This window comes from Stegodyphus dumicola, chromosome X2, assembly GCF_044657685.1.
Source record: "Stegodyphus dumicola isolate Sdum_Otavi_A_Nest chromosome X2, ASM4465768v1".
NCBI lineage: Eukaryota > Metazoa > Arthropoda > Arachnida > Araneae > Eresidae > Stegodyphus > Stegodyphus dumicola.
The window spans coordinates 177438239-177460611 of NC_140781.1; the positions used below are offsets into that span (position 1 = coordinate 177438239).

Here is a 22373-nt window from a genome sequence, read left to right on the forward strand (position 1 = left end):
TGCTTTATTGAATAAGTTTATCAAGTTTTATTTCCACTGATTTTTTATTCCCGAAATATTATATAAGTGTGAAAACATTATACTTAGCTTTCAACTGTCAAAGTATTTCAGTGAGTTTGTATTAAATGTTACAAAAAGATGCAGAAACTTATGTCAAGCCATTTTATTTATATTCACATCATCCTATGATTATTTTCAAAGTGTGTGCTTTATGTTTATAGAAAATGTGACTGCATAGGAATATTCATTTTTTTAAACTCATTTGTTTAATAGAAATTCTTCTGACATATTTTATATATCATGTTAATAATTTTAATCACATATGAATTTTAGTTAAATTTAATTTGACATTGCTTTTTATTTATCCTTTCAGGACGAAATGAGTTAATTGCACGATATATAAAATTAAGAACAGGAAAAACACGTACACGCAAACAAGTATCTAGTCATATTCAAGTACTTGCTAGAAGGAAAGCTCGTGAGATACAAACCAAATTGAAGGTAAATGTAAGGAAATTTTTTATTTATAATTCATTAATATATTAATTATTTAATAATGTAGCTTATTTCCTTGTTAATATACCAAAAAATAATATGTCAACAGACATTTTAAGATTGGCAGAATACTTTGTAATGGGAATTTTAAAGTATGGTTGCTAGATTTTTTTTTTTTTTTTTTTAATCCTGGATGCTAGCCACTTTTAGGGTTTGGCTACTAATAAGGCCAGAAGTGGTAGTCATTTTATTATGGAGGCACCTAACAGGTGGCCACCGTTACGTCCTGTGAGGGAACAGACAATTTACATCCATGCCTTCTCCGGGATTCGAACCTGAGCCCTTCAGTATCACAGTTAGCTCCCTTAACCATTATACCATCTGGGCGGCAGACTTTTATGTAATTATGACTTCTCATAATTATGACTATTTTTTGCTGATTAATATGGAAAACAAGGGATAAAATGCATTTCATATTGAGTTAGATGGAAATATAAATAAGCCACTTTCTACATTTTCATAATAAATAGAAGGAAACTGATCACCCAGGTTCAAGTGTTTTGACATTCTGCCCTTTTTTTTTTTTTTTTCCTGAAACTGTGCGATTACCTGAACAGCTTTCCTTTTATAGCTTAGAATATGCTACTAAATAGCTTTATATTACTGTATTGTTTTATAATACAGCAAAACGAATGTAATAAGCATACTAGTACAGTAGTAATGCATTCTAGTATAATTCATAATGGACATAGCATAATATCATGCCCTAATATGGAACAACTCTGTCCCTGTTGAATGAAATAGCAGCAGCTAATAGTTTAAAAAGCAATTTAATATTCAGCCGTACTGAACAGCCTTTGATGAGAGAGAAAGGAGTAAGAGCTGAGAATAAAGTATTAGGATATGCATATTTAATTTAAAATTTTAGATAATATGTTTGAGAATGAATTGTTAGATATGAAATTTATTTAATAATATGAACATTTCCTTATAATAATTATTCAAAATGCTCATAACATTCCTGACACTGGAAAGGCTATGGAGAATGATTGCATTGCTTAAAATGTGCTGTTATAAAGTTCGATAAAATTAACTTTTTAAATTTAATGCTGTATTAAAATCTATAACAGAGAAATTTAATGAACACCTCATGATTCTAAAATTTCAACATAAGAATTGTATGGATATTTTTCAAAGTAAAGATTAAGTGGAATTTGATATTTTTGTGATGATGATTTTAAATCATTTGAAATGGACACATTAATAAAAATTTTCATTGGAAAACATTGGCTTTAAGATAGATTTTTCACTTTGTTGGGTGTTTGTACTTTCAAAGTAACTTTTGCATAACTTTCAAATGATAAGATTGTCTTTGAAACTAACAATTTTGGGCTGCCTTTCTTGGAAAAATAGATTAGCATTTAGATGCATAAAAACTTAACATTAAGCATGTAGCTTTTTAAAGCCGCTTAACAGTCTAGTGGTGGGTAGTATACAACCGAAGATGGCAATTGTTTCAGTGGCCCTTCAGCACCACTAGCCATCAACGGTTGTAATCATCTATTTTCAGCAGGATCAAACTTCCAAGGAAGCCGCACTGCAGTCGATGTCCTCCATGTCGTCAGCTCAGATCGTGTCTTTGTTTTACTCCCAGGACCAAGCTGCAAAGGAGAAGGCCCTCCAGTCACTTACGTCCCTTTCATCCGCCCAGATCGTGTCTGCCACTGCCATGCACAACAAGGCTGCAGCTGCTGGACTTGCATCACTTGTGCCACCTGTCAACTATCCTGGGACACCAGTAAGCTAAAAATATATATAGAGTTATTAGGCTTTTTTCTTTGTGCATAATAACAGTATTAAGATTTTTCAAGATTTGTTATTATAATAGTTTTAATGTAGAAGTTTTACATTTAGCAGTAAAATAGCTGAAAAGAATTATTATAAACTATTTTAAAGTCAGGCTTATTTAGACTAAATGTGATCAAGTCTAAGAAATTTAAAGTTACTCTTTAAGCAGGGTTGCCACACTACCTGGAAAACCAGGAAAAGTTAGGGAATTTGAAAATTGACTAAAAAAGTCAGGGAACTTAAATATTTTAGTCAAAATCTGGAAAAGTCAGGGAATTTCATGCTGTGATCCCCCCAAAAAAGTGATTTCCTTTGGAAGCGATCACTTTCCTGGTGGATCATGTATGGCGTAAGCACCAGTCAGACAGCTGGCATAGAGCCAGTTTTTGCAGCGCCAATCTTTTCGAAAGGCAAAGCAAGATTCCAGCATCTTTAGTTTCCAGTAACCTCGAGAATCCAGAGATTCGCATGCACATGTTGAATGAAAGTAGATTTCCCTCTCCCATTCTCTTAAAAACAAACACTTTTAAGCCTTTTCTTCTTTCTTAAGTGCCGTTATCTGTCATTTTGCAGTAAAATAATAAAATATATACAAATCAGTCATCTAGGCTAACCATTTAATACATCCATATTCGCCAAAATACCCTCAATTTTTGCAATTCAGTTTTTATTAACTTTAATGTTATTAGTTAATAATGCTTTCAAATTTCAAGCAATTTTCTCTGGCATACTTGTGAAACTAATTGTAGCTGTAATATGGCATACCACCACGAAATTTAGTGCACATATTTTTTGCTGCTAAATAAGTATTAAGTAACTGAATTTATTTAAAAATATCATTAAATGTATTTCTTTCTACCTTTACCTGCAAAATATCTGCAGAAAAGAAATTTTTATATCACAATTGGGCAGATTCTAATCTGTCTCCAGTGGAGAAAACAATTCTTTCTATAGTTATAAAAGTAATGCTTTAAGGATTATATATATGTATAATATATAAAGTTATATATAATTGGCAATTTTTTTGTTTTCTAGTAGTACCAAAATTAATTTACCTTTAGCACAGCAATGTGCACTATGTAGATAGCCTGGAATTTTCTTAAAACACACCTAGGAAAAGTCAGGGAATTTTATTCTCCTGTTTGAGTGGCAACCCTGTTTAAAAAAAAAATTATAGTGAAGCATGTTAGAAATTTTAACTCTTTGGAATTTCAGACATTAAGCATCCTATTCTAAGGAGACAAAGATTGACTAGCTATAAAGAGTATAATGCATTGTCAGAAATTCAGACCTTTGCAACCATTATAGATGTATATTTTTAATATTGCCTAATATTTTGAGTTTCACAAAATCAGTCTGCTTCAGACTTTTTAGAACCACTTTTATCTCTTAGGGTGGATAGCCATTGTAGAGTCACTGATTTAAAAATTTAAATAAACGCTATTTACTTATAGGTTTGAAAGAAAAGCATAAAGACTGTATATTACTGCAATAATAGGTTTGTAGGAAAATAAATGCAGTTCAATAAATCATTCAGAAAATCAAATAAATCGTTCAGTTCAGGTTAAATCTTTAACCCCTTGGCCTACATGATATCTGCCAATTGCGCAAGCTATAGTAAACAAGAAAGTCAGTCGTGTGCTGTGCCATTCAACTGTTCACCCATGTACCTGAACTAACGCAAAATGTATACTTTTCATGACATATATATGGGGGTTGTAAATTAAATAGTGGCAACTTAACCTTGAAACTCACAGAAGGGCGGGCATGCACAAATAGGATATGGGAGCGGTGAGGTGGCGCTGTTGTTGATGTGTAGAGTGCAAAAATCAGTTGATCTGCTTAAAAGGGTAGTTGTTGTGTGGCGTTAAAGTGAGCAGTTTCGTTTCCATCACTCTAAAGCATGTTTTCAAAAGGTGATCAGTGGTCATGGCTTAAAATCAAGGTTGCCCGTGGCAAAAATGCAACAGAATGCTATCGAGGATTAGTGGAAGCCTGTGGCACAAATGCTTTACCGTATAGGACAGTAGCACGATGGGTTCAAGCATTTCGTTCGGGTCTCGGAATAAGACTGCGGAATGCACAGGTCGGCCCTCTATTCCTCAAGAGCAGATTGACATCCTGAGCATTCTCCTTACCATAGACCACCGATGGACTGTCCGAGAATTAACCTTAGAGGTTGGTCTGAGTCATCAAACAGTGGCGCATAATGAAGAAGTCTTTCAACATGAGGAAAATTGCTTCCCGCTGGGTTCCACATCGACTAACCAGTACAGAAATGGCACCAGTATGCACTGGCTGGCACCCATTTGGAGAGATACCGCAATGAAGGAGATGCATTTCTGCGGCGTACTGTCGCAGTTGATGAGACATGGGCGTGAGCCTAAATTAAAGCGTCATTCAAATAAATGGCATCACCAAGGTTTTCCACGTCCCCAGAAATTTCGACAGGAACCCAGTCGGGTGAAGGTTATGCTGATTATGGCATACGACTGGGACGGTGTGATTCTTACTCATGCTGTACCTGAAGGCCAAACTGTCAACGCAGATTACTATTGCCGATTTCTACAGCACCATCTGCGTCCGGCTATGAGGCGCAAATGTCCACGTTTATTGCACAACAGTCTCCCTATCGTATTGCATGACAACACTCGTTGCCATGTCGCAAACAATATCACTCTCCTTTTGCGACGGTGGCAGTGGGAAATCCTGGAACACCCTCCCTACTCACCCGACATGAGTCCTTGTAACTTTGATCTGTTTCCGAAGTTGAAGGAACCCCTCCAAGGTCAACAATTTCATGATGTTTCGTCTGTATTCCATGCAGTAGGATGCTCGGTCACTCACATCATCAATCAACACCCTGCCACTGATCTACAACGGCTTCCTGACATTTGGCAAAAGGTAAGCTTTGCTGGTGATTACATAGAAGGAATGTAATGCAATTGTACTTGTAAGTTCATTAAAAATTGATTTATACCTATGTTGCCGTTACTTAATTTACAGCCCTCGTATTTCAATGTAACGAAAGGAACTGTGAAATAATAAGCAAAGTTTAGGTTAAAATAGTAATTTTAAGATGTCTAGGGTGTAATCATAATCAATTGATCAGTTAACAAAAATAATTGCATGATGGGTATAAGAGATTTTTAATTTTTCATACGAAATTATATTTGAAACGTGTCAATGTAACGAAGCTTTACGGGGAACTAAAGTAAAAGAGCACCCAGTTTTGTGAGAAACAACTGGAAAAAAAAAAAAAAAAAAAAAAAAAAATACTGACATTGCAATCAAAGGGAAAATATTTGACATAGAATCATAATAACACGTAGCATTTTATGCACAAATTCTAGACTCAGGGCTTTTGTTTATGGCACAAATTCTTTACCACGAGTCAGACTCGTAGGCCAAAGGGTTAATGCTGTTTTGGAGGTAGAAATCTTACTTAGACAAACAATATATTATATCCCTAATTTCCAGATGTGTATCATTTATGCTTCTTAAATATCTTAGTATTTTATAGTCAGAATACTTATTAAATGAGTTATATGCTTAGTTTTCATAATTATAATGAGAAATATTTGTGAAATTTTTGCTATTGGAATTCTATACTAAGGCTTATTAAGGCTATTATTACTAAGGCTTATTTATTTGAATATGAAAAATTTCAAGATTTATTCAGATTATATTCAAATTTAATGAAAATAGTTATTTGTGGTTTTCTTATTTTAAACCTGATCTCTCTTTACAGTTTTGGCAGCCAGGTATTACCCAGCCTGGGACATCTGAAGAGTAAGTGATCTTTTGACATATTAATGAAAGCATAAATTGCAGGCATCAGTGTTGTTGTTGAAATAATAATTAATAATAATTATAGCCAAAACAGAAAAGGAAGGAACTCCTGTTATAGTTATGATGTAATTTTTCTAAATATTTCATGATCCTAATCTAATCTAAATATTTCATGAAGGCGGAAAGCCTTCTTGAGATTGGTCAGTTTTCTCCCAAACCTTAACTGTATTGATTTATGTTTTTACTACTCTAGTAAAATGATATGTTGAAGTACCTTTATGTCATATTTTTGTATCCGCATTGAAAATGATAGACATATCTCTGCTAAATATATACAGTCAAAAGTCGTTAATCCAGACTCGTCGGGACTTCGGCGATTCCGGATTATAGATCATCAGTTTAAATCTGGTAGATGGCATGCAAAAATTACAAAATTAAAAATATGAAACCGTAATTTATGAAATAAAGAACAATTATGATCTAAAGAGTATCAAAATTTACAAAAAGAAAAAACTTAATATTTATTTGTTTACTTTATTAAACATTTCCTTCAATGTAAGTTGCTTCGTTTCATGTAATAATACTTTCTCTTTAATTCTATTAAAGAGACATAATTTCTTGTTTAGTTACAAAGTTCCGCTGTTCAAGTCCTATAATTGCTGTGTTGAGAATACCGACTAATTTGTCAATCGAAATGTTTTTGTTTTCAATAACCTCTGGGTCACTTTCTTCACTATCGGAAGCGAATTATAATGACCAGGAACTTGATTTAAATCATATCAAAGACGGAGTACATCAAGATGAAATACTAAACTTGGTACAGAATTATAATCCAAATAAAATAAAAACATCTGCTCTGAAGATAAGGATAGTGTTGACAGATCAACTTCCAATCCGCGGCGTGAAATTGATAAACAGATTTCGGATTTCAAAACATACTTTCGCTTTGTAGATACAAATTACATATTAGTAAATATATATTGGAAATTCTATTTGACATAATCTTTCTAATCTATCATAATCTAATAATGATGTTTCTGCCCCCCCCCTCTGCAGAAGAGCAGCGTGAAATTGATAAACAGATTTCGGATTTCAAAACATACTTTCGCTTTGTAGTAAATATATATCGGAAATTCTATTTGACATAATCGAAAGTTCAAGCTTACTTTTATAAAATTGCTCTAACAGTCTGCAAAAAATAATAAGCCGGATCCAATTCGAAGATTAAGGAACAACGCAATCTGCAACATTAACTGAATTAGATAACTTTAGCTTAGCGTATAATTCCGTTACACATTAAACACGCATGCGCACAAACATATTCGCAGCCGTAAGGGTCTTACGCGCTCTCGTAAACGCCTGTGCGCATGCGTGAACGCGACGCATGCGCAGAAAGTTTGTAGCTTTGAGGTCCGGTTATGGGTGTCCGAATTAACGACTTTTGACTGTATAAAAGATTCAGTTCTTTTTCTTTGCAGTATTTAGTATTGCAGTTGACAGTAGAAGTAATCTAAGTAGATAAGTAATGAATTCTGAGAGACAATAATTATAAGAATCTTGAAGCCTTTTAGTCATATATAGATTTATGTCTAATTATCAGGAGGATTAAAGAAATAGTTGCAAGGATGCTTAACTTATAAGAGGACCTAAATTTTTGTCCATTATATAAGCATGCTATGCAAGGTAGAAAAATATAATTTTTGCAGTATGTACATTAGACATTTCCCAAGAGTATTGGAAGTGACTATTTTCTTATAGGCATCAGGTAACTCAGTGATGCACATATGTGAAAGCCTACATAAACTAAGGGTGGCTGATCATGTCAGTTGCAGTAAAAATGTTCTCTTTAGATGTAAATTGATGCATCTCTTCAGCATGCCTTGTAAGAAGTTCAGAGCTGCAGACCCTGGTTACCATAATCCTTTACATGATCTTAGAAAAATCTGGCCACTGAACTTCTGGGAGTATACCGCATCATGCTAGAAATATCCTAAATGTAACTAGCGATTGAAAAGGGGAGTCGGTAATTATAAATGTGTAATTTGTATTTTCTATCTTAAAAAATGGTCACATGAATGACATGGGTCATGACTTTCCAAGCAGAAAATTTTAAATCAAGATATTCATTATTTTGGTTCAATTAACAAATATGTGTTATGAAAACTAATGTTCTCTGACAGGTAAACCACATGTCTACAAGCCATTGATTTCAGCCACAGAGATTTTGATTCATTTGCCATGTGATTTTTTTTTTTTTTTTTTTTTTTTTTAGTGAAACTGGGCTCTTGTCATTTCTGAGTTCATGTTACTGAAATAAAACTCTTGCAGTTTCTGCAGTATGGAGACATATGAATTTTTCCTTTCTTTCACTTTTGCAAGCCAAATCCTTGGGTCAGGTTTTTTAAGAATTTGCTTAGTGAACTAAAACAACCTGTTATGTGCAGCCTTAGAATGTTGCTATATTATTCAAACTTTTTTCTTCCCCTCCCCCCTTTTTTAATTTGAGAGACTAATATTGAGTGAATCATAGTCTTGTGTGTTTTAATTAAGAATGCTTTCTACTGAATCAATATGCACATGTCTAGTTCATACCACAAAATGAGTATTTTAGAGAATTTGTCTTCATGCCAGACAGGACATTCTTCAACATATCTTACATGATAACCTGTTTGAATCAATTTCGGTAATCGTGTGAATTGCAGCTTTTTTGTTTATATATTGCAAACAAAATTATAGCAATTTATAGAAATGTAAAATGCAATTTATTATTTATTTAATATTAGTTGCAATAATTTACAGTTTATGTAATGTTAGCTATGATAATCCACTTAGTTTGATTTCTTTGTTTTACCTAATCCTTTTAATTGGTACTTGGCAAAGTTCAACAAAAGTTAACTAATGGAATTGAAAAACACTGATGCTTAGCTGTAGGCTGTTGTTTGGGTTTAAATATGTGAAATGATAAAGTTAAATGATTGTTCATCAGGAATGCATGCTTAAAACATTGTTCTTATATTTTAGTATTAAGCCATTTGTTAGTCAGCCATATGGAATAGGACATAAGCCACCTGTCACAGTTCCAGTTTCTGGTGTAGATTTGTTAAGCACACCATCTATACCCCCCTGGGAAGGAAGGGCCATTGCAACTCATAAATTAAGACTTGTTGAATTGTCTGCATTTATGGAACAGCAACGTGACCCTGAAAATGTAAGATGTTTTTCCTAAATCTTTCTTATAGCAAACATATATGTATTGTGTGTGTAATGATTCTCTATATTAAAAGTATGTTTAATTTTATTTCAGTATCACAAACACTTATTTGTACATATAGGAGGTTTACCTAGTTATACAGATCCTTTACTGGAGGTAATTTTTGTACATAACGTTTTTTAATCCTTATTTTATATATGGGTGAGAGAAAGTTACTTTCTCTATATTTTCTAGTATGCTGTGAATAAAATTCACTGCTGTATAAATTTGAAAGTTTAAGGTACATTTAAATTAATTTATTTTAATTAGTGGGGCATTTAAATATGTTACAATTAAATTTTTTTATCAAAATTTAATTATTCTTTTTTTTCTGTTTTAAAAAGATAATAAACTAATCAATGTAATTTGCACATTTTATTGTACATCTTTTTATGTCTCAGAAGTAAAAATAAAATATTTCTTTATAGGCTGTAGATATTAGGCAAATATATGACAAATTTCCAGAAAAGAAAGGAGGACTAAAAGAACTCTATGACAAAGGGCCACAAAATGCTTTCTTTCTAATTAAATTCTGGGTATGTAACATTTTTAAAAAGTTTAAAGATGTGAGAAGTAATTGTAGATGCATAATGTATTGTATTACTAAATCAAATTATTAGCTGTGCATGCATGAATGTGAATTTTGATGAAAGTTATTGCATTCTTGTTTTTATTCACATGTTAAACATATGATTAATTTATAAATGGGATATATTTTAGGTAGCTTTAAAATGGTGATAAGCTATGAAAATGTTAACAAAGGGCTCCCTCTGTATCTTACAGAAGCAAAAGATCAAATTCTAGTTAAATGTTAGAAAATGCAAATAGTTTTGTGTGAGTTAAAAAACACGTTATGGATATTACATAAAATAATGAGTAAATTTAAATATGTGACACAGCTTGTGCTGAAAGCATGCGAGACCTTATTTTCTTCTGTCATTTCATTTGATCTTCTGGGAAGTTCTAAGGTTGAGTGACAGTTTTTCTAAAAACGTTTTTACATAGAGTTAAATTCTCTTAAAATTTTCCAGTTAAGTATGAAATGCATTGTCCTGTCAAATGTCTTGTATCTTGATCATTTGATGGAATATTAAGCAACTTCATCCTATTGTATTGATTCCCCAAAATAAATTTGTTGTAAACTAACCGCATTTTGTCTCGACTGTTTAAAGTTTATTTTTTATGGATATAATCAAATTGAAATTAAATGTGATAAGACTCTAATTCACAAGAAGAGGGAAACTTAAATAAGTCAAAGTTTTACTGTGGAAAAGATATGCATTTTTCTTGAAACAAAAAGAACGAGGGCTTGCAAATTAGAAAGAAATTTAACAAAGGGCTCATATAAGACTTCTTCAGCTTACCACTGGCCTTTGACTATTTCATCACTGCTTAATCTAAACAACATTAGAAGCAGAAATAGTAAGTGGTAATAGTTAAAGGAATTTTAAGAGTGAATTCTAAAATGTTTTTACAAAAATCCATTTTTTTCGCAAGTATTTTATTCATTTTTCCACAAAAATTTGTTAGTTATTATTTTTAGTTTGCTATTATTAATGTTAGCATTTAACTTTAGAAAGATAGTATAAAAGTAATTTAAATATAAAAGTATTTTGTAAGAAAATGAAATTTAGAAAAAGTAAAAGTAACATAATTAAATTGCATTAAAATTATGTATAAAAAAAACTGCTGATAGATACTTATTTTTTGTTCTGCTAGTTGTTAACTGCATTAATCGTTACTGATTTGCATTACAGGCTGATTTGAACACTAATATTCAGGATGAGGCAGGAGCATTTTATGGAGTAACAAGCCAGTATGAATCTTTTATTTTCTATATTTAAAAAATCATAAACTTAAAAAAGTGTTTATTGAATTCAGTTCTCATATCTCTCAGTGCAAATAGTGTATTTTTAAGGATATATGTTTATGATGCTATAAAAAAATAAATGTTATTTTGCATTAAATAATGTTTATTGAAATTGATTAGTGTATTTTGTTTCTTTTTTAAGGTATGAAAGTAATGACAATATGACTATTACATGCTCTACTAAAGTTTGTTCCTTTGGGAAGCAAGTTGTAGAGAAAGTTGAGGTAAAGAAATTTTTAAATTCGTCTATCTCTAAGAATTATAATTAAAATGGGGTAACTTTTTCTGAAATTAAGTAAATTGCTACTGAATTTGGCTTTCATACCGAAATTTAATATAGGTAATTCTTTTTTGTGTTTACTGCAATCCAATTCCAGTACTTCTGTGTTTTGAAAATAAATCGTAATTGTAGCTGGTGAGCACTGAAGCCCTAAAAAGGAGTAACTGTGGCACTTCTTTTTTTATGGAATTGGACCACAATTTCAAGAGAAAATTCTTTGATCTCATAATTTTTTAGCAATAAGATTTGGAAATCAATAGTAACTATTGAATGAACTTTTTGTGTTCCTGAAAAACAAACCTTTGGATGGAAGGTGAGATATTTAACCCTTTCCGGTGCAATGTGTTCGGCGTGAACACACCAAAAATATTCCCTCTTTAGACACTGAAAATAATCGATAAATATCACAAAAATAACACTAATGGTTACTTTTAATCTCTTTTATGAATAATAGATGGCAGCACCACACAAACATATCATTAATGTTGAGATATATTCTGTTTTTAAAGACACTGATTTTTCAAAGAAATGTTTCAGATTTTTTTTTTTTTTAAGAAAATCAATGAAAAAAATCTTTATATAATTTTGTTGTTCGTATGCTAATCTGCCTATTCTGTATTACTTTAAATTTTTATTTTTGAAATAATGCATACAGTGAAGCCTTCAGTGGATGGTGTGTTCGAACTGATTACACTGTACTGGTAGCACCTGTCACGTGGGAGTTAGTCACAGAATCTGGTCTCATGCTTCAAACACGTTGAGGCTGAGAGTGTAGATTTATTTATATTTGTTTTTGGTTTTGAAGACCCCGATGTGCTTTGTTTTCACTTAGCTATTTGATTTTCAGCGAGAGCAGACCCTTTTTTTCTCTTGCTTTCATCGTGAGTAGTTTGCTTAGTATTGATTTCTGTAGATTTTTATTTGTATATATATTTAATAATTATTTTTTATAGTCAATAACTAAATGTAAATATTATAGTATTTTAATTATTTTTCTTATAAATTTTAAAATTGTGTAAATGGCTCAGAGACGCCTCAGCATTGCCGAAGCAATGAGAGTTTCCTTTTTTTCCCCAGTTTTTTTTTGGTTGGGATGTAGAGTAGCAGGCCTCCCCATGGTTGCACCCTGGATTATGCTAAATCTGCTACAGAGATCAGATTCTACTGTTTTTAAATCATAGACAAAGTATTTTACTGTAATGCGTGCTTCACAGCAATGCTCACCTATTGCAGCTCATGCGGCTCAGTGTGTTCGCTTCGGACATACCCACAAAACATGTGCAATATTTGCAAAATTGTACATGCATACCATCCTAGGCCTAAATCTGCCTATAAATGTTTTTGGTAAGCTTCCAACTTTAAAGAGTAGTGTGCCCGAAAGGGTTAAGGCAAGGGGAAAAACTACCTCATCCCTTCAGGAAGTGAAACATACCAGCTTGTTTGGGAATGGATGATTTCCGATTTCTGAAAGTCATTACATCCAATCATTTGATATTGGTGGTTCCGGTTATCCACAGTTTATAATTGAATGGCAAGGCGAACCATCATTTATGTTCCTAAATATGCTCCAAGAGAAAACTAGCCTAACACATATGCTAGTAGTGCATGAATTGAGCACCTGCAGATTTCAGATAGATGTAACCAAGTATAGTGAATAAAAATGGTAACTTACACAGAACCTTAAATTTGTTTTAAGCATACATACAAATTGCAATTTTGGAGGCAGCTCCCCTTTTCTGTCACACATTCTGCTTGACAGCTATAGTTATATCCACAGGCAACCTGTGGAGGAAAGTGATTCTTCTCTTTCTAACCCAAGGCTTTGTTCAGTTTTTTCTTTGTTCTTATTTCATTTCTTTTATTCTCACTGTTCTCTAGCAGTATTTTAAACATTTTACTTTTATTCATTAGAGCACTGAAACAGAATGATTTCTGTTTCTACCATCCCTTGAAATAGTGTATGTTCACAGCCTAAATTTAGTGGAAGTAGTAATCCACTGGAGCTTATGCTGATATTTTTAGTTAAGTTTGTAATTGCAACATGAGCTTCAAATAAGATGAAATCCACTATTTTATTTTATTATTTAACTATTTGTCATTAATTTAATTTCTTAATTTTTACTTTCCCCTTTACATTTTATTTAATTATTTATAATTTTATTTATCTTGATTTTCTGAGGGTGGATATCCTCTCATAAAGCTGTTTGTTCCACTTCTAATTTTAGAAATTAAGCCTTTCTTTATTATATGTATTTCTTTGATCAAATGTGCGCATTTTGTTATGAAAGGCTTTGTATAGGTGTATTAAGGAAGAAAATTTATGGGTGTAAATTGTTTTGCTTAAAGTGTAATTAATTCATTATTTTGTGTGGCTGTTCAGAGCTTGGAAGCTCTCCCCCATGCATCTCTTAACAAACTGCTATGTTATATGGATCATATATTCATTTTATACAGTAAATAAAAATACTTAATCATATATGAATTCATTATTACTAATTGAATACCCTAATGAGGTCATAATTGCTGAATGGATCCAGTATATATATATTTTTTTTTCCTTTTTTAAATCTGGTCGGTGTCTGAAAGATCACAACAGAATCAATTTTGTTTTAAAATATTAGCTCTAGTTATCTGTTCTATTATCTCCCCCTCCAAATGAAACTTTAAACTATTTAAATCTAATTTCCAGTGGCTAAATGCTCCTACATGCCAGTTTCTAATAATATTAATAACTTTTGTTTCATGTTGTTCTATTTTAATATTCATGTAGCGAAATTTGTGCAAGTGCCTATACATATATGCAAGCACTATATGTATATTTTTGTGTTTTATTACATATTTTTTTTTAATTTCATCTCTCATTGACAATTTATATTCCAGACAGAGTATGCACGTTTTGAAAATGGAAGGTTTGTGTACAGAATTCATAGATCACCTATGTGTGAATATATGATTAATTTCATTCACAAACTAAAACATTTGCCAGAAAAGTATATGATGAACAGTGTTTTAGAAAATTTTACAATTCTTCAGGTGAGTTTTAAATTTTACATTTGACTTCTTTGTTAAATTAGATCTTTTTAAAATTCATAGCAGTGTATTTTTATATTGATTATTATAGCATCCACATAACTACAAGGCTGTTAAAATCAAACCTTAAATAAACTGTACATTTTTCTGTGAGTAAAATATGTAAATGATAATCCATAAATTCTCTGAAATTTTTTGTCAAAATTATATTGTGGTTATTCAGTGTGCTATGCAGATAAATCTTTCTGGATATCTATATCATGCATTTATTTAAATAAATTTAAACAGAAATTTATTCTGTTACATTAAAATTTACAACACATATCTGTTATTGGTAAATTTAAAATAACTTTCCTTTAATTTGCTGCCAGCATGACAATTATTTTGTGTTTTAAGGACTAATAGTTTTAAGACATCTTATTTGAAATGTTCCTCTTTGTCTAATTTCTTGTTGGAAAAATTTTAGTGTGCTAATATTATGTAGGCTTTATTAATTTATTATGGATGAGACAGAATATGGTTGTTTTGGATAGGAAGAATAAATTTTTCTTGTTTACACAGTTTATTGTGTCTAAGAATTACTTTTAAGAAGAAATATATTATATTCCCTTGTTCAGTTACAAGTTTGCTAGCTTACTTATGTACTTTTTTCCTGAAAAATAGATTATCCAGAGAACATACGATTCCTATTCAGTGGTTTACAGCCTTTGCCTCATGCATCCCATTCACCATTGATAAACGATCATTCCCTTCCCCTCCTTTCTAGAACTGGAAAATATACATACACTTATTCAAATTTATATAATTTTTAATGTATTTCATAAATTAAACTAGAAAAGATATAAAGTTGGTAAATATGAAATCTTGAAAGTAGATTTTTATATTTGTAATTGAAATGCCTAACAAATAAATAAAAAGGCTGACCACCTTTCTTGCTCTAAAACTGTGAATCCCCTCCCTGGCTGAGAACTTCTGGTCTAGTTAGTTTTGGCCATGACTTCTTTTCCTTGATGATTCATCAATGACTTTGTGAATATGCCACCTTTACACACCACATTGTTGTTTATGCAAAGAAATGTTGTTACAGTGTTTTCTATAATAATTATACAATAAAATTTATGTGGCATGAAATTGACTATCACTTTAATGGATGTCACTTTACAGGGGATGTCTACCTATAAATCCTGATATAGTCCTTTTCCTTTTCTTAATGGATGATTGTTAATACATTTTTGCATTTTAAAGAGTGGCAGTTTTGAACACAAATTCTCTCACTTATTGAAATGTCATTGTTTTTAGAGCTAAATTTTGAAACTTTTAGTGTATTAAAAAAAATTGTGTTTTGCATGACATTTGTGAAGACCTTTTGTGAACAAAACTAATGAGTTTTGTCATAATTAAATATGCTAATCCTTGAAATTTGATTGTTATCTGAAACATCAGACTTTGACTTCCTTATTTCAGGGAAGGCTTGCAAAAGCTCTGTGCCAAATTCATCTTAGTTTTGACTTAAAGCACCATTGTAAATGTAATGCACTTTCTTCACCAGCTAAACTCTAAAGAGAACTTCAAGCTGTATAGATTTTAACTACACCCTTGCTGCTAAGGAATTTAAGTGATAGTTATTACCCACGTAATCCTAGACTTGAACCTCAGTCCAATAATATGAAAATGTGAGCCTTCACTGACTAGCCATTATATCATTGTGGCATTATGCCACGAGGCCCAATAGAAAAATAATTTTTGGATGTGACTTGAGATTTTGGCAGCTGTATTATAATTTTGATTTTATTTTACAAAAGTGGAATGAAGAGCAAAGAGCTTGCGAAACAAATATATTTATTTGAAATCTTAGATTTTAAAAAAAAATATGTTCTTAAAATCCAATAAAAATGTGTAAACAGTATTTTTTCTTTACTTTATTTTATATGTATATATATGTGTGTGTGTGTGTGTGCACAATGTAATTTATAAAGCATATAAAGTCTCTGCAACTTTTTTTAAAAACTTTTCTCTAAATGCTGGTTTTGCAGCTCCATTCCATAGGAAGAGTAATAATGCATTTCAAATATTTAAAACGTACATAATGCATTTCAAATATTTTCATACATATACATAATGCATTTCAAATATTTTCTTATTTATGTAAAGAAGCCTTACTTTCCTTGCATTTTAGCCAGCATGACAAATCATTTTGTATTAGGAGGATAGTGATTTCAAGACATCTTATTTGAAATGTCCCTCCTTGTCTAATTTCATGTATGAGAAATTTTACAATGTGCTAAAATTATGTACGCTTTATTAATTCATTGTGGATGAGACAGAATGTGGATGTTTCAGACAGGAAGGGTAGAGTTATCTTATTTACAAAATTTATGTCTAAGAATTACTTTTAAGAAGAAATATATTATATTGCCTTGTTTAATTACAAGCTTGCTATTTTACTTATGTAACGTTTTCCTGAAAATTGATTAGCCAGAGAACATGAAAATCCTATACAGTGGTTGACAATCTTTATCTCATACACCCCCCCTTTCACCATTGATAAAAAATCATTCGTTTCCCTTACTTTCCAGAACCGGAAAATACACATACATTTATTTAAATTTAATGATTTTTAATGTGTTTCATAAATTAAACTAGAAAAGATATAAATATAACTAGTGGACAAGTTCCAATTTTCCATTGGTTTATGTCAAAACATTTTGTAATGTGAATAATAATGTAGATCTCCCATGAATTGATCGCTGAAAAACAGAAAAATAACTGTATTGCAGTTGAGCTGAATGCTAAGCAGGGATTGTTTGCCCACCATTTGTTACTATTAAATTTGATTCATTTTATTGAGTCTTGTGCAAACATGATTTTATGCAAAATGATGTATGCTTACAGAGTGAAATAACAATTAATTGATGTTTTGCGTATTCTAAAGAAAATTTTTAAGTATAATATTCTATTTTCCATGTAATTCAATAAAAATACAATGTGAATAGTGGAATGCCATTTTAGATTACTCAATCAGATGATCAAATTGCCACCAGAAGAACAGTTGTGCATACTAAAATTATATGTACTGGCATATTAATACTGCAACAACTGCAGGATATGGGAAAATAAGAGTATTGTAGCAAAACCATTCTGTGTAATAGTTATATAGTAAAATTTGCATCATAAAAATAAAGCTAAATGTGTTGTAACCTTTGTTTTTAAGCAATATTAAATTCATCAATATATGCAAGAGAATTTAACTAGGCACTGCATGTTAATAAACTTTTTTACATTCAAAATACTTTATCTTGATAGGCCTTCCATTTAATCTGAGTTTTTGGTTATCCAAGGTTGCATTACCACATTACATTGTGCACATTTAAAAATTTTTTGAATTATATTCATTATTTCTTCTAATATTTCAGTTAATTTGTAACTAATGTTATTAAAGTTCTACATTTATTGATTGTTTTTAAACCTTTCAGGTAGTGACAAATAGAGATACACAAGAGACTTTGCTATGTATTGCTTATGTATTTGAAGTTTCAACAAGTGAACACGGAGCTCAGCATCACATTTATCGACTCGTAAAAGACTGAAATTCAGTATTTTGTTTCGTCCATTCATCATCCTTGACATTTCCCTCGAGTGCCTATTTTAATGGCTAGCAGCCTTGTATATAGAGATCATCTGCATCAGTGACAGTGGTTGGATTGCAAAAAGAACTTAATGTTCCAACCTCTTTATATCAACATAGTGACTTTATTTTTACATGTTTAGAAGCAGGATCTATGTTTTTACGTGTTAAATGACAATTTCAATTCATAAACCTAATCAGGGCAGCTGCATTTTTAGCTGTATGTAGATTTGTGAGTCACTCATTTTGACTATGTACATATTTTTATATTAGATTTTTTTACTCCCTTGTTCGACTTTTTAGCTGCTTTGTTTTGCCCAGTAAGCTCTAAGGATTTTTCTTACGATTATTTTGAATTTAATTTTTGGCAGCTATATATATAAAAAAGAACTTAATCTGGAAAGCTATCCTTTTTTAATTAACAGAAGTCTTTCCATTTCTTAAACTAGGTAATGCAGTTTTTGGAGAAAATGAAAAACACTCAACAAGAGGTACTAGCCAGGAATTACTTCTTGTTAAGGCTTTGTTTAAAAAGTATTTTAACAAATATTTCCAATACTGAAATTTCTTTCGGTTTTAAAATTATGTTGATTCATTAAGAGAAATTTTTAAAATTAAATGTTTTAATTGACTAATTATATATTTTGGAAATAACTTTGTTTAGAAGTTTTGTGCCAGATTTATACAAAAATTGTAATAAATATACATTATCAATTTGTACAAATTAAAAAGTGATAAAATTTTATTCTCCAGCTATTTTTGCCAAATTGCTGTAATGATTGCCTTCATATATGATCATTTTTTGAAATAACATTCACATTAAAGGTAACTTTGACCAAAGAGAAGTTGGTTTGAAATTTGTATGTAAATCATTATTAAATTATTGTGTATCTTGACATTTATTAAAAAAAAATTCGTATGTTGGTGAAAATGAATAAAGTTTTGATTTCTTCAAATTACATGTAATGTAAAACAAAAGCTGTGGATTATTTGAGATCAAAGAGATTTGTTTTGAGCAAAGAAAATAAATTAATGAAAAATCTTGTTATAGGGCTAAAAATGTCTTTCATTCCTATTCTTAATTATTTATTATATTCTACTTTTATTTTGGCAGTAATTATGGTTGTATTATACTATTAATGTGTAAAGTGCCTTCTTAAAACATTTAAATGCATTTATTATCATTATATTCAAATTACCATATGTATCAATATTGGAATATGTATTACTGTATTTATTGATCATATATGCTGAGCGGTATCAACAATCCTATAAATCCTCTACTAAATTTCTTTCTTTTCAGCATTAAATTAATTTTGTGTGATTGAAGTTTTTATTCCTATCAGTTGCTTTTAATAAATAATGGGGACCTTGCAAGAATATTAACAAGCATTTCCATTTTAAAAGTATCTAATTGGGCTATAATGCACAGACTATCTGCTTTTAACATCTTGCATGTTTGTTTGGTAATAGATATGCAAAGGGATTTTTAAGTAGGGCTTCCAATCCTAAGTATTTTCTCTTTGGAAATAGTAAATAATTTTTCATTATATTTAATTACTTGACTGTTAAAGTTATACTCTGGCTATGCATTTTAGCGGTTTGATAAAGTTTACAAAAGTAAACCTTAAAAGTTAAACCCATTAATATATAAAAATTAGGGGACTGTAAAAAAAAAAGGAGTAAATACATAATAAACATAAATTTTTAGGAATATGATGTGTATATAACATGAATTTTTAATGCATTTTATATCATTTGGTTAAATGTTATTAATTACCATAAATTATAAATTATCTGAAGTATTATATTAATATTAATTTGATCACAATACATGTTATTTTTGTTATTTATTCCATTTTGCCGTTTTGGAATTTTTCTATTATCTAAATCATTATATGACAAAAGTGGTTGTAAACTTTTAGTAGTGCCGTAAAGTGGTTGTTATTGGGCTGAATAGACAGAGTAATTTGACTTTCAAAAAATTTTTACAGCAAAATTTGTTAAATTTTTCTCAGTCAGTTAGGTCTCCGTAAACTTTTGGTAATATGTACAGGACATATATTTATAAATATTTTTGTTATTTAATGCAAGCTATGTTCTTTTGGTGGAAATTAAAAATATGATCAAATTTTGAAATACTTATTACCTATGTCACTAAAATTAGAGTCTAAAAACAGTCTTTTTAAGTGGCCATAGTCGGTTAAATCCCTGGTGAATTGGAAGCCCTAAATAGAAAACATTAATTCGTGAGGAAAAAATCATTTGTACATTATGTGAATTTGTTATACTTTTTGTACCTCATGTTTGTTAAGGCTCTGCTGTGTATTATTTTTGTTTTATACAAAAGTAAAAGATTGAAAACATCTTGAATATCGCTAGAAAATTATATTTTGTGTTGTAATGTGTCAAATAATAATGTCTTTTTAATAATAAAAAAAGATTAAATGTGTTTATTTTGCTATTATACTTTTGTTATATGTGCGAATTGCATTTCAGTTATTTCTCATGAAATGTTCAAAACATGTAGCTGGAATCCATTTTTATAGAATTTGTAAGTTTAAAGGCACAACTTACCTTAAAATTCGCAAATTTATTCTATAGCAAGTTTTTTCATAAAATTTGTATTTGAATGTATTAAAAATAACTTTAGCCAAATTACATTAAAATGTCGTTTCATTTAAAAAAATTTTTTTAAAGAAATATGGAGGAAAAAGAACAATACATAATAGGACCGAAAAAACTCTAAAAGTAGCTGTTTTTTTTAATATATTCATTTAAGTCAGTATTCATTTAAGTAAAATTGGTACTTATTATACAACTGTATATATAATAATCATTTAATTGTACTGTATATTATATTTTATTAAACTTATTATGCAGTTATGGAAAGGATCTTTATTTAATTTTTATTGAAAGAGGCAAATTATAAAAATACATGAAATACATTAGAATTTTTTTTTAACTGAACCAAGTATTTTCACAGTCAATTAAAACATTTCTTTTTTTGGGGGGTCTAATTTTTATATATCTGGAATTTGTAATGGAAGCTTGTGTAATTTTTTAGGAATTTTTAAATTTTATTCTAGGTATAAGAAATTTGGTCTTATAAATCTATTAGTTGTGTGCCTGAGTAATTTCATATAAATTTTCATTTATTATATGAACTTCTGACTGGCATGTGTCTGTCATAATTAAATACAATAGTTTTTGTCAGTTTCTCCTAATTTTTTGTTTTTAAAATTTAAAACCTATTTAATTAGTATTTTTAAAATTTTTGTTCTGAGCATTTTCTTAGGGCCAAATCTCATATGACTCATAATGAACTTCTTATGTAATTAAAAATTTTTACCTTCTTGCAAGTCCTTTGATATTATATTTGAAAATAATTTTAAATAAGGTATTCTGATAATTTTATAAAAATTTACTAAGAGTTGTGGCTGAATAGTCAGAGATAATTTGACTTTTTCATATGATGCCATAACTGATTTTGCTTAAAACATTATTTTGAAATGTTTCTAAATCAGACAGGTGTCTGTATAATATAGATAAAAATAATAGGCTAATAAATACTTTGGTTATATATTCAGTACATGCATTTATAAATATCTTGTTATTTAATGCAAGATATGTTCTTTGGGTGCAGATTAAAAATATGATCAAATTTTAAAATCCTCATGACCAATGTAAAATGTTTGTTTTGTTATTGTCTGTTAGAATATGTTTAATTTTTTCCAGCTAGTCTGTTGAAATAATAAAATACCTGTATTTTTAATAACTATTCCTAGAACTTGTTAGAATTTAAACTGCACCCAAATTTTTGAACTGGAATGTTGAGGAATAAAGTTGTGTACAAACATTTTCACATCATCAACTACAAAAATAAAATTCATACATCTTGCTATTTTCCTTGACTGGCTTTGTCTTTATTATGAAGCAGATAACATTACAAATTACTTCACTGAATTAATTTGAGTTCTTAAGCATAAGAAATGTAAAAAGTAAAATGTTAATTTTTTTTTAACGGAGGAACTTTTATCAAGTAATTCATTTACTTTAAAGTATTTTGAATTGACTTGTTTCTCAAAAAATGAAAAAAAATTACAAGTGTATTTGAATATGTTGATATAGATTGGAAATAAAATGGGAGAAAAAAATTAGAGTGTAAAAAAAAGAATGAGAC

General features: G+C 30.1%; 1 protein-coding gene across 2 annotated transcripts in view; it reads left to right on the plus strand.

The window, feature by feature from the left end:
* Window positions 1-22096, plus strand: part of sd (TEA domain transcription factor 1 homolog scalloped) — a 67350-nt gene extending 45254 nt beyond the window's left edge. The window contains exons 2-11 of one of the 2 annotated variants that reach the window (XM_085809772.1): window positions 374-507; window positions 2066-2293; window positions 6095-6135; window positions 9157-9343; window positions 9440-9502; window positions 9814-9921; window positions 11143-11201; window positions 11398-11479; window positions 14416-14568; window positions 18039-22096. In XM_085809772.1, the coding sequence (XP_085665898.1) occupies window positions 374-507; window positions 2066-2293; window positions 6095-6135; window positions 9157-9343; window positions 9440-9502; window positions 9814-9921; window positions 11143-11201; window positions 11398-11479; window positions 14416-14568; window positions 18039-18152 (1169 nt within the window). In that variant the 3' untranslated portion in view covers window positions 18153-22096. The remainder of the gene's footprint in view (window positions 1-373; window positions 508-2065; window positions 2294-6094; window positions 6136-9156; window positions 9344-9439; window positions 9503-9813; window positions 9922-11142; window positions 11202-11397; window positions 11480-14415; window positions 14569-18038) is intronic. The other variant, XM_035355750.2, reaches the window with a different exon arrangement.
* The last annotated feature ends 277 nt before the right edge of the window (window positions 22097-22373 follow it).